Source organism: Zonotrichia leucophrys, chromosome 21 (genome assembly GCF_028769735.1).
Source record: "Zonotrichia leucophrys gambelii isolate GWCS_2022_RI chromosome 21, RI_Zleu_2.0, whole genome shotgun sequence".
Taxonomy (NCBI): Eukaryota; Metazoa; Chordata; class Aves; order Passeriformes; family Passerellidae; genus Zonotrichia; species Zonotrichia leucophrys.
In genome coordinates this window covers 1986413-2003513 of record NC_088190.1, presented here as the reverse complement: position 1 = coordinate 2003513, position 17101 = coordinate 1986413, and the positions used below count along the sequence as shown (strand labels likewise).

Sequence of the window (17101 nt, the reverse complement as noted above, 5' to 3'; positions counted from 1 at the left end):
TTCATTCAGTAGAAGTGCATGGAATTGGTGAGTACAGCTGAACCAGGCAGGCTGGCTGTTGGAATGAAATTGGTGCTAATTCTGGGTTATTCAGCGCTGCAATCCCTGTTTCTTGTCAGCTTTATTGATATTAGAGCCCTGCATTAACCTTTAGTTTCTGCTGGGTTTGTATCTCAAACGTGAGCACTGAAATAAAATGGATTTTAAATTTACATTTAGAGTATTGGATGGGGAAAAAAAATGAAGCTGTGACTTTTTCAGATCCTGTAATTGAATATTTCTCCTTTGAGTCAGCACTGAGCCAGGAGGAAGCTGTGGGGTCAGTTCAGGAACTTTTTCTGGTGCTTATGATGGCAAAGTTCATTCACAGGACAGCAGGGACCAGAGTTATTAATTCTGTGTTAGCACCTGTGTGTAGTAAAGCACAGAAACATCCCTGAAATGGGAATTACTGCTTTTCATTCAGAAACATCCCTGCAATGGGAATTATTGTATTTCATTCAGAAATATCACTGCAATGGGAATTATTGCATTTCCCTCAGGAACATCCCTGCAATGGGAATTATTGCATTTCCCTCAGAAACATGAGTGCAGTGTGAATTGTTGTCTTTCCCTCAGGAACATCCCTGAAATGTGAATTATTACATTTCATTCAGAGATATCCCTGCAATGGGAATTATTACTTTTCCCTCAGGAAGATCACTGCAATGGGAATTATTGCCTTTCCCTCAGAGCCATCACTGCAATTGGAATTATTGCATTTCATTCAGAACCATCACTGCAATTGGAATTTTATTGCTTTTCCCTCAAAACCATCGCTGCAATGGGAATTTATTGCTTTTCCCTGAGGAACATCCCTGCAATGGGAATTATTGTATTTCCCTGCCTGGTTCACAGGGCTGTGGTTCCCCATACATTAATAAATAAATTCAGATCCCTGCAATGGGAATTATTGCCTTTCCCTCAGGAACATCCCTGCAATGGGAATTATTGCATTTCATTCAGAAATATCACTGCAGTGGGAATTAATGCCTTTCCCTCAGAACCATCACTGCAATGAGAATTAATGTCTTTCCCTGCCTGGTTCACAGGCTGTGGTTCTCCATACATGAATAAATAAATTCAGATCCTGCATGGGAATTATTGTATTTCCCTCAAACATCACTGCAATGGGAATTATTACATTTCCTTCAGGAACATCCCTGCAATGGGAATTATTGCATTTCCCTCAGGAACATCCCTGCAATGGGAATTATTGCATTTCATTCAGAAATATCCCTGCAATGGGAATTATTGCCTTTCCCTGCCTGGTTCACAGGGCTGTGGTTCCCCATACATAAATAAATAAATTCAGATCCCTGCAATGGGAATTGCTGCCTTTCCCTGCCTGCTGTGTGTTCCCCACCCTGCAGAGTGGATTCTGTGCTGACGTTGGGCTGTTTTGTCCCCCAGGCACATCCAGGACCCAGCCAGCCAGCGGTTGACATGGAACAAACCTCCCAAGAGTGTCCTTGTGATCAAGAAGATCCGTGATGCCAGTCTGCTGCAGCCCTTCAAAGAGCTCTGTGTGTACCTCACCGAGGTGAGAAAATTCAGATTACACCTCAGGTCTCTCCTGCTGCTGATCCTGTGCAGAGTTTGTGCAGTCACATCTTCATCCCCGCTGCCACTGGCTGCACTGAAAAATTTGTTGTGCAGAATTTAAGATCAGTATGAGGCTTAAATTTATTAAATTATTTAAAATTATTCATTATAAAATTAAATTAATTAAAATCAAGAAGATCCGTGATGCCAGTCTGCTGCAGCCCTTCAAAGAGCTCTGCGTGTACCTCACCGAGGTGAGGAAATTCAGATTACACCTCAGGTCTCTCCTGCTGCTGATCCTGTGCAGAGTTTGTGCAGTCACATCTTCATCCCCGCTGCCACTGGGGCTACTGAAATTTGTTGTGCAGAATTTAAGATCAGTATGAGGCTTAAAACTAAATTTATTAAATTATTTAAAATTATTCATTATAAAATTAAATTAATTAAAATCAAGAAGATCTGTGATGCCAGTCTGCTGCAGCCCTTCAAAGAGCTCTGTGTGTACCTCACTGAGGTGAGAAAATTGAAATTTCTGCTGATTCTGTGCAGAGTTTGTGCAGTCAAATCTTCATCCCCACTGCCATTGATTGTACTAAAATTTGCAGAATTTTAAGAATTTTAATTTGATCTTAAGATCAATATGAGACTAAATTTATTAAATTAATTAAAATTATTAAAGTAAAAATTTCCATTCTGTTTGCCATTCTGAATTACAGGAATATAACTTTAAAAACCTTTAATCCTTGACCAAACACAGCATTATTGCTGTATCTGTAATCTATATTCCAAATCCCAAGCTTTAATTTATTACATTTAAATATTTATTTAAATTTTTATTTAAATTTAAACATTGATATATTTAAGCATTTATTAAATGTTCTGTGCATGCTGCAGAATTCTCATCAGGATCAAATCACACATTAAAAACAGCCAGCAGATTAAATAAATATTTAATTGTAATATTATTATTACAATTAAATATTGTAATATTAAATACAATTAAATATGTAATATTATTAACTGTAAATATTATTTATAGAATTCAATTAATGGAAATTATGGAGAGAGTAAAGGGTGTTTTTAGGAGATCCCTCACAAGTTTATTTTCTTTCTCTTCAGGAGAACAACATGATAGTGTATGTAGAAAAAAAAGTATTGGAAGACCCTGCTATAGCTAATGATGAGAATTTTGGACCAGTGAAGAAGAAATTTTGCACCTTTAGGGAAGGTATGGAAATGATTTCTTATGGAAATGATTTCTTAACAGGACAGTTGGTGTGTAATTTTTTTTTCTTGTCTTGGTATTTTCTTTCTTATTGGGTCAAATTTGTAAAACTTAAATCTTTTGCAGGCAGTTGTTACACCTTAATTGTGCTTTTTTATATATTTGTGAGGGAATGTTTCTATGCTGCAAATTGTAACTTTTCTTCCTAATTTTTGTGAGGAAATTAAGATTGTGGATATAATTTAATTGAAAACTTTTTCTTTTGATGTTTCTCCCAGACTATGATGATATCTCCAATCAGATAGACTTTATCATTTGCCTGGGAGGAGATGGGACCTTGCTTTATGCTTCTTCACTTTTCCAGGTTGGTTCTTATGGGAAATAAACCCATAAACCTTTTCTTTTGGAAGTATTTAAAAGTGTTTTTTCCTCCTCTCTTTTTTCCTGAGTTCAGCATTTGTCTTTTGTTCCTCATTCCCAATTTTTTACCTTGTGAAAATCATTTAAATGTGTTGTTTTTTATGAAGCACAGTTGAAGTTTCATCAATAGTCACAACATTTACAGGCAAATAGTTGAAGTATGGATTGCTTTGACTGAGTAGCTTTAAAACTCTTTTCTTTATTGATAGGGTAGTGTACCTCCAGTTATGGCTTTTCATCTGGGATCCCTTGGATTTCTTACTCCATTTAATTTTGAGAATTTTCAGTCCCAAGTCACTCAGGTTATAGAAGGTAAATTTAAGGGGACGAGGTGTGGTGTTTGTTTGTTACTTTTTCTTAATAAATTCTTTTAGATCAGCTCTTGAGATTTGAAACTTGAGAAATGCACCTTAAATTACCAAAAATATATCTTAAATTACCAAAAATGTACCTTAGATTGCCAGAAATGTATTTTAAATTAACAGGAGTTTTACATTGCATTGACCCATCCAGTGCTGCTCTGTACTGCTCTGAAAAGAAATAACTTTATTTAGTAAATAAGTGTAAGATAATGTAGAATTTCTGTTAAATTGCAACTAAATATAGAAATAAAATGCAGTGTTTAAATACTGAGAAGTCAGGCAAATAAAATATTTGAGGAAATAAATTCTTTTGAGTTGCATCCAAAGTAGATCCTGCAAAGATGTCCAAAACTCTCACTAGAATGTTCTCTTTTAACACATGTTCCTAATGCTTTAATTTTCTTTAAGCTTAGCTTTTGTCTTACTGGAGATCACATGAGCCCAGCAGTGTTTTCCCATTTTAATCATGTCTATATAAAACTGACATTTTCTTTTAACACAGTAAGAAAAGTGGGAAGGGACAGGCTTAAAATTCGGCTTTGATTTTTGCTCGTTGCTACTAAAAATCAATTTTGAGCTTCAGCCAAGCGCAGCCAGTTGTGTTGTGGATGAAAGTGGGAGTGTTGAGTAGCTGGGTGGGGTTTGCTGGAGTGGGTGAGTCACTGCTGGGGTGATTTCCTGGGCCTCAATCTCCTTTTTTTGAGCGTTTTCCCTGTTTTTCCCTGCAGGCAACGCCGCTCTGGTGCTGCGGAGCAGGCTCAAGGTGAGGGTGGTGAAGGAGCACAGGGACAAAGGCTCGGTGCAGAACGGGATCGAGGAGAATGGAGTCGTGTCTGCAACCCTGGAGAAAGAAGTGGGCAAACAAATTATGCAATATCAGGTCAGAGGAAAAAACAAACAAAAAAAAAAAAAACACAAGATATTGTTTGGAGTTTGTATTTGTTTCATTAAAGCTCTCCCCAGCAGTGTGGGGCTGGGCTTTGCTCAATTTCCTTTGTGCAATCACAAGTGCTCATCTCACACTTTGTCTAGAAATAATTTCACACAATTGTCTAGGCTGGGAAATATCTCCAAGCTTGAGTCCAACCTTCCTTCTATTTTGAAAACAAAGTTTTCAAATCAGACACTTTTAATAAATTGATGAAAAATAAAATACACATGTCACGTTGTTACTTTGTGACTCACAGCGACATGGGGAAAATATATAACCCCTTAAAAATAATAAATTTTTTATAAATAATTTATTTATAAATAATCCTTAAAATAGAGATCATTTCACAGAATTGTCTAGGCTGGGAAATATCTCCAAGCTTGAGTCCAACCTTCCTTCTATTTTGAAAACAAAGTTTTCAAATCAGACACATCAGACACTTTTATAAATGAGAAGAAAAACCCTGCATGTTTTTAGTGACCAGCTCCTGGGGAATAATCCTTAAAATAGAAATAATTTCACACAATTGTCTAGGCTGGGAAATATCTCCAAGCTTGAGTCCAACCTTCCTTCTATTTGAGAACAAAGCAGTAGATCTAAATCAGACACAGCAGACATAAATGAAAAGAAAAACCCTGCATGTTTTTAGTGACCAGCTCCTGGGGAATAATCCTTAAAATAATAAATTTTTTATAAATAAATTTTAATTTATAAATAATCCTTAAAATAGAGATCATTTCACAGAGTTGTTTAGGCTGGAAATATCTCCAAGCTTGAGTCCAACCTTCCTTCTATTTTGAAACAAAGTTTCTAAATCAGAACAAATTTTAAAAATAGATAAAGAAAAACCCTGCACGTTGTTAGTGACCAGCTCCTGGGGAGTAATCCTTAAAATAGAAATAATTTCACACAATTGTCTAGGCTGGGAAATATCTCCAAGCTTGAGATCTTCCTTCTGTTTGAGAACAAAGCAGTAGTTCTAAATCAGACACAGCAGACATAAATGAGAAGAAAAACCCTGCATGTTTTTAGTGACCAGCTCCTGGGGAATAATCCTTAAAATAATAAATTTTTTATAAATAATTTATTTATAAATAATCCTTAAAATAGAGATCATTTCACAGAATTGTCTAGGCTGGGAAATATCTCCAAGCTTGAGTCCAACCTTCCTTCTATTTCAGAACAAAGTAGTAGATCTAAATCAGACACACCAGACATTTTTATATTCTCACAGTTCCTCTCATTTTTTTAAATGAGAAAAAAAACCCTGCACGTTGTTAGTGACCAGCTCTTGGGGAGTAATCCTTAAAATAGAAATAATTTTACAGAATTGTTTAGCCTGGGAAATATCTCCAAGCTTGAGTCCAACCTTCCTTTTATTTTGAAAACAAAGTAGTTCTGAAGTCAGACACATCAGACACTTTTATAAATGAGAAGAAAAACCCTGCATGTTGTTAGTGACCAACTCCTAGGGACTAATTCTTAAACTTCAAAACTTAATTCTTAAAATTAAGAATTAAATCTAACTAAATATTCAAAACTAAATTCTTAAACTTCAGCTGGCACTTGACAGCACAGAAATGTAAAGAGACTTTATGTGCAGGTACTAAATAAGTGAATTTTTAGGAGATGTGGAGAGCACGTTCAGTTTTTGGCGTTTATTTCCCTGCCAAGGCAGCAGCAGCAGGCTGGAGCAGTGTTTGTGTCGTGCAGGTCTGTTGGAGATTTTTCAGGGATGGCCTAGAAGGCAGCTGTGAGGAGCAGGTTCTCACAGCCTGGTTCTGTGAACAGCAGAGGTTCTCAGGTTGTTTTTAATTACAGGTAAAAGTGACAAACATGAAGGCCTTGAGAGCCTTGCACATCAGAGTTCTCGGGCAGCTTTCTCATAACAAGTGGATGTTCTATCTTTGGCTGTTTTGGGAAAGCAAGAATAATTTTGAGAACCCAAATCTTGGTATTGGAAACATAAGGTGGAGTTGGTGTGTAATCTCTGACCTATTGTGAGCTCAGATTTTGCAATATGCATGAACTTGATTAACACTGTTATAAAAGGTGATTGATTGATGAATAAATGGGAGTCGATGCTGACCAACACAAGGTGGGTCATCTCTCCTCCAACTCCAATGCAGGTCCTCAATGAGGTTGTGGTGGATCGTGGCCCTTCCTCCTACCTGTCCAACGTGGATGTGTTCCTGGATGGGCACCTGATCACCACGGTGCAGGGGGACGGTGAGTGCAGAAACAGCCCCAGGAAAAAACCCACAGATGGTGAAACCAAACCCATCAAGCCAATCCTAACATGAAGGAAGATCAAGAGGTCCCTCACCATTCTGAGGAGCAACATTCTTCACCTTCATGTATTCTGCTGTCCTGGCAGGAGGAGGACCAGCCAACTCATGCAGCTCAAAGTCTCAGTCCCCATTCCTGGGGCAGCAAAAGCCAGTTTGGCTTTTGTGCTGAGACAGGTGTCCCATGGCCGCCTTACTCTCTCCTAACAAGATGCCTCTTGGGCCTCTTCCTGTGTCTGAAGGCTGACCCCTTACTATGCCACCAGGCTTTGAAGAAAATAATTTAAAAGATCCTTTTCTGGGCTGTGCTTTATTCACTGAATTTACTTGACTTTCATTCTAGTAACAGCCCCAGGTCACTGCTGACAGCACACAGTGTGCAAAGAATGGCTGTGTTCCTGCAGTGAGGCCTCAGGTGCTGAAAGGTTTTGTTGCTGGGCATGTGAGGGCAGGGAGCTCTGTTTTGGGGTGTTGTATTTCAGGCTAAGGGTAAGAAATAGCTCAGAAAGATTGGCCTGGAGACCTGGGAGTGCTGAAGGCAAGCAAACAATCTCAGCTCATGAACAGCAGGAGTTGTCTTTAAAGCTCTTAAAGAAAAAAATGAAAGTCACTGTTAGACAATTGTGCAACCTGAGTTTGTGCAACTCCTGAAAGCACGCGGCAGGGCCAGGGGGGAACTTCTCACTGTGTGTGTGCTGGGCTGGGAAATGCAGGGGGAGAGCTTCACTTTGGCTCAGTGCTGCTGGCCTGGCCTCTTGCTGTCCCCAGGGGTGGCAGTGGGGTTTGGTGTCCCCCAGAGCAATCCCTGTTCAATACTGATGTCCCTGTCCTGTTGCTGTCCCCAGGGGTGAGGGTGGGATTTCCTGGTGTGTCCCAGAGTAATCCATGGTTTTTAGAGCTGATGTCCCTGTCCTGTTTGCTGTCCCCAGGGGTGAAGGGCATGTGTTGGTGTCCCCCAGAGCAATCCATGGTTCAATGCTGATGTCCCTGCCCTGTTATTGTCCCCAGGGGTGACAGTGGGATATGTTGGTGTCCCCCAGAGCAGTCCCTGGTTGTTAATGCTGCTGTCCCTGCCCTGTTATTGTCCCCAGGGGTGAAGGGGATGTGTTGGTGTCCCCCAGAGCAATCCCTGTTCAATACTGATGTCCCTGTCCTGTTGCTGTCCCCAGGGGTGACAGTGGGATGTGTTGGTGTCCCCCAGAGCAATCCCTGTTCAATACTGATGTCCCTGTTGCTGTCCCCAGGGGTGAGGGTGGTTTGTGTGTCCCAGAGAATCCTGGTTTTAGAGCTGATGTCCTGTCCTGTTTGCTGTCCCCAGGGTGGAGTGGGATGTGTTGGTGTCCCCCAGAGCAATCCCTGTTCAATGCTGATGTCCCTGTCCTGTTTGCTGTCCCCAGGGGTGACAGTGGGATTCATTGGTGTCCCCCAGAGCAATCCATGGTTTTTAGAGCTGATGTCCCTGTTGCTGTCCCCAGGGGTGACAATGGGATGTGCTGGTGTCCCCCAGAGCAATCCCTGTTCAATACTGATGTCCCTGTTTGCTGTCCCCAGGGGTGACAATGGGATGTGTTGGTGTCCCCCAGAGCAATCCCTGTTGATGTCCCTGTTTGCTGTCCCCAGGGGTGGCAGTGGGATTCATTGGTGTCCCCCAGAGCAATCCCTGGTTTTTAGAGCTGATGTCCCTGTTTGCTGTCCCCAGGGGTGGCAGTGGGATTCATTGGTGTCCCCCAGAGCAATCCCTGTTGATTCCTGATGTCCCATGTTGCCCCAGGGCAATCCATGGTTTTAAGCTGATGTCCCTGTTTTGCTGTCCCCAGGGGTGAAAATGGGATTCTTGGTGTCCCCAGAGCAGTCCCTGTTGTTATGTGCTGTCCCTGCTGTTGCTGTCCCCAGGGGTGGCAGTGGGATTCATTGGTGTCCCCCAGAGCAATCCCTGTTGATGTCCCTGTTTGCTGTCCCCAGGGGTGATCGTGTCCACGCCCACCGGCAGCACCGCGTACGCCGCCGCGGCCGGCGCCTCCATGATCCACCCCAACGTCCCGGCCATCATGATCACCCCCATCTGCCCCCACTCCCTGTCCTTCAGACCCATCGTGGTTCCTGCTGGGGTGGAGCTCAAGGTGAGCTTCTCCTTCCTTTTATTGCTCTTTGTGGGTTAGAAATGCCTGGAGTGGGCACAGGAATGAGGGGAGGGTGGGAAGGGTCCTGTGGCTCTGCTTCCTCTCACCTGGGGCTGGATCACACCAAGTCTGCCTCAAGATTGTGCCTTTCTTTAGAAGAATTTGTCCCCTGAAATTGAAGGATTTTCCCCCTTAGAGTGAAGGATTTGCCCCCTTAGAGTGAAGGATTTGCCCCCTTAACTTGAAGGATTTGCTCCCTTAACTTGAAGAATTTGCCCCTCAAATTGAAGGATTTGCCCCTTAGATGAAGGATTTGCCCCTTAGATGAAGGATTTGCCCCTTAGACTGAAGAATTTGCCCCCTTAACTTGAAGGATTTGCCCCTTAGAGTGAAGGATTTGCCCCCTTAACTTGAGGGATTTGCCCCCTAATTGAGGATTTGCCCCCTTAGACTAAAGGATTTGCCCCCTTAGATGAAGAATTTCCCCCTTAACTTGAAGGATTTGCCCCCTTAACTTGAAGGATTTGCCCCCTCAAATTGAAGAATTTTCCCCCTTAGACTGAAGGATTTGCCCCCTCAAATTGAAGGATTTGCCCCCTCAAATTGAAGGATTTGCCCCCTTAACTTGAAGGATTTGCCCCCTCAATTGAAGATTTGCCCCTAAATTGAAGAATTTGCCCCTTAGACTGAAGGATTTGCCCCTTAGACTGAAGATTTGCCCCCTTAGAGAAGGATTTGCCCCCTGAAACTTGAAGTTTTTGCCCCCTTAGACTGAAGGATTTGCCCCCTTAAATGAAGGATTTGCCCCTGAAATATGAAGGATTTTCCCCCTGAATGAAGGATTGCCCCTCAAATGAAGGATTTGCCACCCTCAAATGAGGATTTGCCCCCTGAAATTGAAGGATTTGTCCCTTGAAATGGAAGGATTTGCCCCCTGAAATTGAAGGATTTGCCCCTTCAAATTGAAGGATTTGCCCCCTGAAATTGAAGGATTTGCTCCCTCAAATTGAAGAATTTTCCCCCTTAGACTGAAGGATTTGCCCCCTTAGACTGAAGGATTTGCCCCCTTAACTTGAAGGATTTGCCCCCTTAAATTGAAGGATTTGCCCCCTTAAATTGAAGGATTTGCCCCCTCAAATTGAAGGATTTGCCCCCTCAAATTGAAGAATTTTCCCCCTTAGACTGAAGGATTTGCCCCCTCAAATTGAAGTCAAATTGAAGGATTTGCCCCCTCAAATTGAAGGATTTGCCCCCTTAGACTGAAGGATTTGCCCCCTTAGACTGAAGGATTTGCCCCCTTAAATTGAAGGATTTGCCCCCTCAAATTGAAGGATTTTCCCCCTTAGACTGAAGGATTTGCCCCCTCAAATTGAAGGATTTGCCCCCTTAACTTGAAGAATTTGCCCACTTTAATAAATTCAAGTGGAATATTTTACCCTTTTCCTACTGGACTGTAGCTCTGTAACATTCTACAAAATAGGAATTCCTACATTTGCATTCTGAAAAATGTTCCCTAATCTTGGCTGAAGTGCCTGTAAATGATCAGTGAAGGGAATCAAAAATTCTCCTTTCATGCAGAAATATTGTCACATATATCTTCAGTATACACTGGTAGCACTATCTGAAATTCAGTATTTAGGTTTTTTAAATATTGTCTTGCAGAAAAAAAAGACATTTAATACTGAATATAAGATAGACTTGGTTAAGGGGTGTTTTGCAAGGAAGAATCCCTTTCTCCTTTTGTCCTGGGGCTGTTGGAGGATTAGCATTGAGAAATAAATGTGTTCTGCACTTTTTGTTCCTGTTTTACAACACAAATTCAATGTTTATTCATGGCACAGCTCTCAGCCCACACTTCCATGTCAGTGGGTGTTACTGGCCAGTGGTAGTTAATTCTTTTAATGGGAATGTAATTTAAATAGGAACCAAACTTCCTAAATTTGATACCTTTGGATTCGTTATGTATTAAAATGTATTTTTCTGGATTAACTTCATTATTTTTCTGGAAAGAAAAGCTAAGTCAGCTCCTGAATTAAAGTTACAGGAATTAAAACCGAATTAAAGTTACAGGAACTGAGCTGGAAGGAAGGGACAGGGTGGAACTGGAAGGTCTGTGTGGGTTATGACCTTGTACTTATAAAAAATGGATTTACTGCATATAGAAAAACATATTTATAAACAAAAAATGAAGGTTTGGAGCTGGAGTGGTGTCACTGCAGTGCTGCCATGGACAGCTGAGGAGTTGCAGTCAGGTTGGAGCTCCAGGGGCTCAGAGGAGGATGAGGAGGGGTTTGTTTGTTCCCTGCTCTGGAGGTTGGACCATTCCTGTTTTGCAGATCATGCTCTCCCCCGATGCCAGGAACACGGCCTGGGTTTCCTTTGATGGAAGGAAGAGGCAGGAAATCTGCCATGGAGACAGGTCAGACCTTTCTGCTGATTGTATTCTCTCTAAGTATAGAAAATCCTGATTCACGCAGCTCCCTCATTCTCCAGCATCTGCCAGGAGGGGTTTTGGCAGCGAGGGAGAAGCTTTCATAAACCCTGACACCTCCCAGAGCACAGACTGCACTGAAAGGGTTTCATTTCTAAATTGAGTTCTTTAGATCTGCCCATAACAGCAAGTGAAATGTTCACACTGTAAACATTGCATGGGCATATCTTAAGAAAACTCTAAATTTTAACTTCAAGATAAATCTTGGGAATTCTGAAAGATCCAAAGCAACAGGAGCAGCCTGTGAGCACAGGTGTGGAATACTCCATGTGCTTTAAACTGGGTTAACTGGGAGGGGTTGTGGTCACTTGCTGTGGCCTTGAGGGAGCAGAAGGGAGTGGAATCCCTCAGTTTGTGTTCAGAATGTGCTGTGGAGGTGTTTAAAGGCAGCTCTGGCAGGGACATTGGCAGATTGGTTACTCAGGATGCCTTTTCCTCTTGGCCCACACAAGGTGCCATGGAGGAAAATGCAGAGCTGGTGTGACCCTCCATCCTGGGCAGGGTTTATTCCCTCTGAGCTTGGGTAATTTGTAAAGGAGTTTGGATCGTCTCTGAAGGAGTTTGGATCATCTCTAAAGGAGTTTGGATCATCTCTGAAGGAGTTTGGATCATCTCTGAAGGAGTTCAGGAGCCCAGTAAAGATTCAAACCCAAGCTTTGGCCCTTGGTTACACTCTGGAACCCTTGGCCTTGTTACTTAAAACTTGAAACTGAAAGGAGCCCAGTAAAGATTCAAACACAAGGTTTGGCCCTTGGTTAGAGTCCAGAATGTTGGGGTTTATTGCTTAAAACTTGAAACCTAAAAGCCAAGGTGGTGTCCTGGGTTTCCCTTGTCCCTGTGTGGGTGCAGGATGCCATGGAGGGTTCCCAGACTGTCACACCAATGTCCCCAGGTCTGAGAGCAGCTGTGGCTCTGATGCTGAGCTGCTGTTTGGCAGTGAATCAGCTCCGTGCTGGGTGGGACAGGCTGGGGGTGCTCAGGTTGCTGCTGTCCCTGCTGACCTGCCCTGTGCTGTTGCAGTATCAGCATCACTACCTCCTGCTACCCCCTGCCCTCCATCTGCTTCCGGGACCCCGTCAGCGACTGGTTCGAGAGCCTGGCCCAGTGCCTGCACTGGAACGTGCGCAAGAAGCAGAACAACTTCGGCGTGGAGGAGGAGGAGTTCTGAGGGTGCCCAGCCAGCAGGGCCTGGCAGGGCAGGGTGGCAGAGTCCCCCCTTCTCTTGGATTTTGGGGCACTGGGATGTGGCAGAATCCTCCCCTCTGTTGGATTTTGGGGCAGGGGAATGTGGCAGAATCCTCCCTTCTGTTGGATTTTGGGGCACTGGGATGTGGCAGAATCCTCCCCTCTGTTGGATTTTGGGGCAGGGGAATGTGGCAGAATCCTCCCCTCTGTTGGATTTTAGAGCACTGAAATCTGGCAGAATCCTCCCCTCTGTTGGATTTTGGAGCACTGAAATCTGGCAGAATCCCTCCCCTCTGTTGGATTTTGGAGCAGGGCAGGGTGGCAGAATCCTCCCCTCTGTTGGATTTTGGGGCAGGGGAATGTGGCAGAATCTCTCCCCTCTGTTGGATTTTGGAGCACTGAAATCTGGCAGAATCTCCCTTGTTGGATTTTAGCCAATGTGAATCCCGGGTTATCCTGCCCTGTGTGGTGAGGAGCACTGAGTCCCAGACTTCACACCATGTCCAGGTTTGAGAGCACTTGAAATCTGCTGATCTGCCCTGGCTGGATTTTGGCAGTGAATCAGCTCCTGCTGGGTGGGACAGGCTGGGGTCCTCCCGTTCTGCTGTTCCCTGCAGACCTCCCCTCTGTTGCAGTTTGAGCATACTACTCTGGCAATCTCTCCCGTGTGGATTTTGAGCAGGGGAAGTGGCAGACCTGCCCTCTGTGATAAAAACACTGAAATTGGAGAATTCTCCTCTCTGGATTTGGGGCACTGGCAATCTGGCAGAATCCTCCCTTTTGGATTTTGGGCACTGGATCTGGCAGAATCCTCCCTCTGTTGGATTTTGGAGCACTAAACTGGCAGAATCCTCCCCTCTGTTGGATTTTGGGCACTGGAATTGGCAGAATCCTCCCATTGCTGGATTTTGGAGCATGGGATGTGCAGAACCTCCCCTTGTTGGATTTTGGAGCACTGAAATCTGGCAGAATCCCTCCTTCTTTTGGATTTTGGGCAGGGGAATGTGGCAGAATCCCTCCCCTTGCTGGATTTTGGAGCACTGAAATCTGGCAGAATCCTCCCCTCTGTTGGATTTTGGGGCACTGAAATCTGGCAGAATCCTCCCTTCTGTTGGATTTTGGAGCACTGAAATCTGGCAGAATCCTCCCCTCTGTTGGATTTTAGAGCACTGAAATCTGGCAGAATCCCTCCCTTCTGTTGGATTTTGGGAGCATGAAATTTGGCAGAATCCCTCCCTCTCTTGGATTTTGGGCACTGAAATCTGGCAGACCTCCTGGTGATTTGGGCAGGCAGGTGGCGAATCTCATCCCCTGTTGATTGGCACTGAACTGCAGAATCTCCCTTCTGTTGGATTTTGGAGCACTGAAATCTGGCAGAATCCTCCCCTCTGTTGGATTTTAGGGCACTGAAATCTGGCAGAATCCTCCCTTCTGTTGGATTTTGGGGCAGGGGAATGTGGCAGAATCCTCCCTTCTGTTGGATTTTGGGGCACTGAAATCTGGCAGAATCCCTCTCTTCTTTTGGATTTTGGAGCACTGAAATCTGGCAGAATCCCTCCCTTCTGTTGGATTTTAGAGCACTGAAATCTGGCAGAATCCTCCCCTCTGTTGGATTTTAGAGCACTGAAATCTGGCAGAATCCTCCCCTCTGTTGGATTTTAGAGCACTGAAATCTGGCAGAATCCTCCCCTGTGTTGGATTTTAGAGCACTGAAATCTGGCAGAATCCCTCCCCTGTGCTGGATTTTGGAGCTGCCCCGTGGTTGATGTCCCTCAGGGGTTGGGACTGGGGAGGGTTTTGCTCCTTCCTGTGCATCAGGAGGGGACTGGAAGGCTCTGATGGTTCTGAATTTCCTTCCAGTGAGCAGTGGGTTATTCCTGACTGCTGTCCAAAACCACATCTGCAGATTTGATTGTAACCTCTGACTTACCAGTTCCATGGTAGGCTGAATGTAGCTACACCAGGGAAAAGTGGCATTAAAATCTTCCATTTGATAGGTTCTAACTCCATTTAACACTGCTAGGAACAGAAAGGCTCTGTCTGAGAAGTTTTCTTTTTAAAAAAAAATAGTTCTTTGTTATCTTACCCAGAAAATACTTTCTTACTTGCAAGTGTGACACACTGAAGAAACATCCACAAAGGATGTTTTTTATGAATAGATGGAATTAGTAATAAAAAGTATATATTTTTTATATATACATTTCTTTCTCTTGTGCCCATTTGAGCAGTGGTTGACCCTTGGCTGTCAGCCACAAACAGCAGGGATGAGCATTGATTATTTGTGGCTGAGCTAATTCCCAGCTCTGCACTTCCTCTTGGTGGGAATCATCCATGTCTTGGTTTTTGTTATTATTTCTGTTTGATTCCCTGGCATAAATGGTAGCATTAGAGACTATCATGTTAAAAAATAATAATAATAATAATTCTCCAAGTGTTCAAGAAGAATCTGGACTTCACTTGCTACTGAATTCACTGTTGTCCTGAAGAAAATATCCAGTTCTGAGATCCTGAATGCCCTCAACCTCCATGGATACCTTCCAGCTCTTGGTGCTGAGCAGCCCAGGGTGGGATTCTGCATTGCTGGGTGGGGAAATGAGAGCACACATTCCCAGTGGAGTAGCAACGGTGCCTTCAGCACACTCAAGATTATTCTAAGTCTCACATTTACTTTTTTTAAGATGCTTTCAAATGTTTCTAACTTCTCTCTGTACATATTTTATTGTATGTGCTTTTATGAAAGAACAAAAAACAAAACCAAACCCCCACCAAAAGAACTGGTTGGGGTGGGGGGAAAGGGTTTGTACTGTACTTCAACTGCAAAACTGCAAACCCGAGGATAATGTTTACATTTATGTTCTCTGTGGTGCAGTCTCTTGATCATTTTATCCAAACTTCAGCATTTTCAAGTCTTGCTGCATCGCTCACTGAAGGAAGGGCCAGGAGCTGCTCAAGCCAGGAATGAATTTCCTGCTGAGGTGGGAGCTCCTTGGGGCTGAGGGAGAATCTCTGCTGAAATTTCTCATGATTGTCTTACGTTGTGTCTGTGGTCCAAAGTGGAAATGGGAAATGGTTTCATTCCCAGCCTCTGCCTGACCTGGTGTGGTTTCAGTAATTCAATAATGTCTCATCCCTTTGGGAGGCTGAGCTCGTGAAATGCAGGTGAGAGCACTTTTCCAGAAAAGAGAAACAAACTCTTGGTAATGATTTAAAATCACAACCAACAGCGTTGGTGTTAATGAACACTTGGTTTGTACATTTTGTAACATAGAATATTGGTTTGGTTTGGTCAAAACCAGATGGATTTTGGGATATCTTGGAGAATATCCAGAGAGCTTTTGGGATTTCTCTTTCACTTGAATCTGCAGTCGTTGTTTTATCACTGTTTTGAAGCTGCTTACGGGTTTCCTGAGTGAGTATTCAGTTATTTGATAACTGGTTACTTTTGGAGCTAGAGAAGTGTCAGGCTTTTTTGCTTTGGAACTATTTTATTTAAACATGCAATAATTGAGAGAAGGAGCAGGGTGTGGTGTCTAGAGGAGCGTGTGGATGAGTGCAGAATGAGCAGTTCTAGGCACACTGGGGAGTGGAAAATCATTTTGCAGAGGTGAAATGATTTATGAGCCTTATCTAGTATTTTTTTAAAGATAAAACTATATTCAGCACTTTTTATTTATGCTTTTTATAATAGTAAAGCTATTCTTGACTAAATTGCCAGACTTTTAATTTTCAGAGTGCACAGGTAATGAAATCTGTAATCAAAGTGTACTGAACTACTTTAGATCTACATTAGGGGTTGGCTTGAAATTTCTTCTTTCAATTTATCACCTGCTGCAAAGGCATTGCTGCCTCTGAGGCTGCTGCAGCTCTGCTTGCACAGGACTCTGCTGCCAAAAGGCATTTTCTGGGTGCTGGGCCCAGGCAGAGCTGCAGCCCTGGCTCAGGGATCCAGTCCTGGTTCTCCAAAAGCTGCCTTGATTCTCTCTGTTAATCCATCACAATCTGAGTGAACCAAGTCCCTTCCCAAGGCTTTTAATCTGCAGACTGAGCAGGGTGAGGCTGCAGCAGCCCTGGAGTTCTGCATTTCCACTGCTCCAGGAGCTGAAGCAGAAAAAGCTGGAATGCACCTCACTTTATTGGCAATAAAACCTCCTTGTGCTAATGTAGCTTCTTGACAATGACTTGGTCAAACTGTGCTAAAAAACAGAGGTTTGCTGATTAAGAGTTTTTAATAAAAGGCTTTGTAAGTCACTGGCACCTACAAATCCTTTCATCTACAAAGGGCCAAAATGGAAGCTGGGAAATTAATTTGTTTTTAAAAAGAAAAAAAAATAAGTTATCCTCTGGTAGAAATGGAAGAAGTTGTTACCAACTGTAGTAGGGAATAAAGCAGTGTACTGAATTTTTAAAAGCTAAAAAAATCCTGTTACATATTGTTAACATATTGAAAACTTGGTTTTAAATATTGTTGAGAAACAAAATATTTTTCAATCCTTTC

General features: G+C 43.0%; 1 protein-coding gene across 2 annotated transcripts in view; it reads left to right on the top strand.

The window, feature by feature from the left end:
• Positions 1-12987, top strand: part of NADK (NAD kinase) — a 32744-nt gene extending 19757 nt beyond the window's left edge. The window contains exons 4-12 of one of the 2 annotated variants that reach the window (XM_064730735.1): positions 1453-1582; positions 2704-2812; positions 3088-3173; positions 3439-3541; positions 4320-4471; positions 6652-6751; positions 8773-8930; positions 11267-11349; positions 12442-12983. In XM_064730735.1, coding sequence (XP_064586805.1) covers positions 1453-1582; positions 2704-2812; positions 3088-3173; positions 3439-3541; positions 4320-4471; positions 6652-6751; positions 8773-8930; positions 11267-11349; positions 12442-12589 — 1069 coding nt within the window. In that variant the 3' untranslated portion in view covers positions 12590-12983. Of the gene's footprint in view, positions 1-1452; positions 1583-1697; positions 1839-2703; positions 2813-3087; positions 3174-3438; positions 3542-4319; positions 4472-6651; positions 6752-8772; positions 8931-11266; positions 11350-12441 lie in introns of those variants that run through there. The other variant, XM_064730736.1, reaches the window with a different exon arrangement.
• The last annotated feature ends 4114 nt before the right edge of the window (positions 12988-17101 follow it).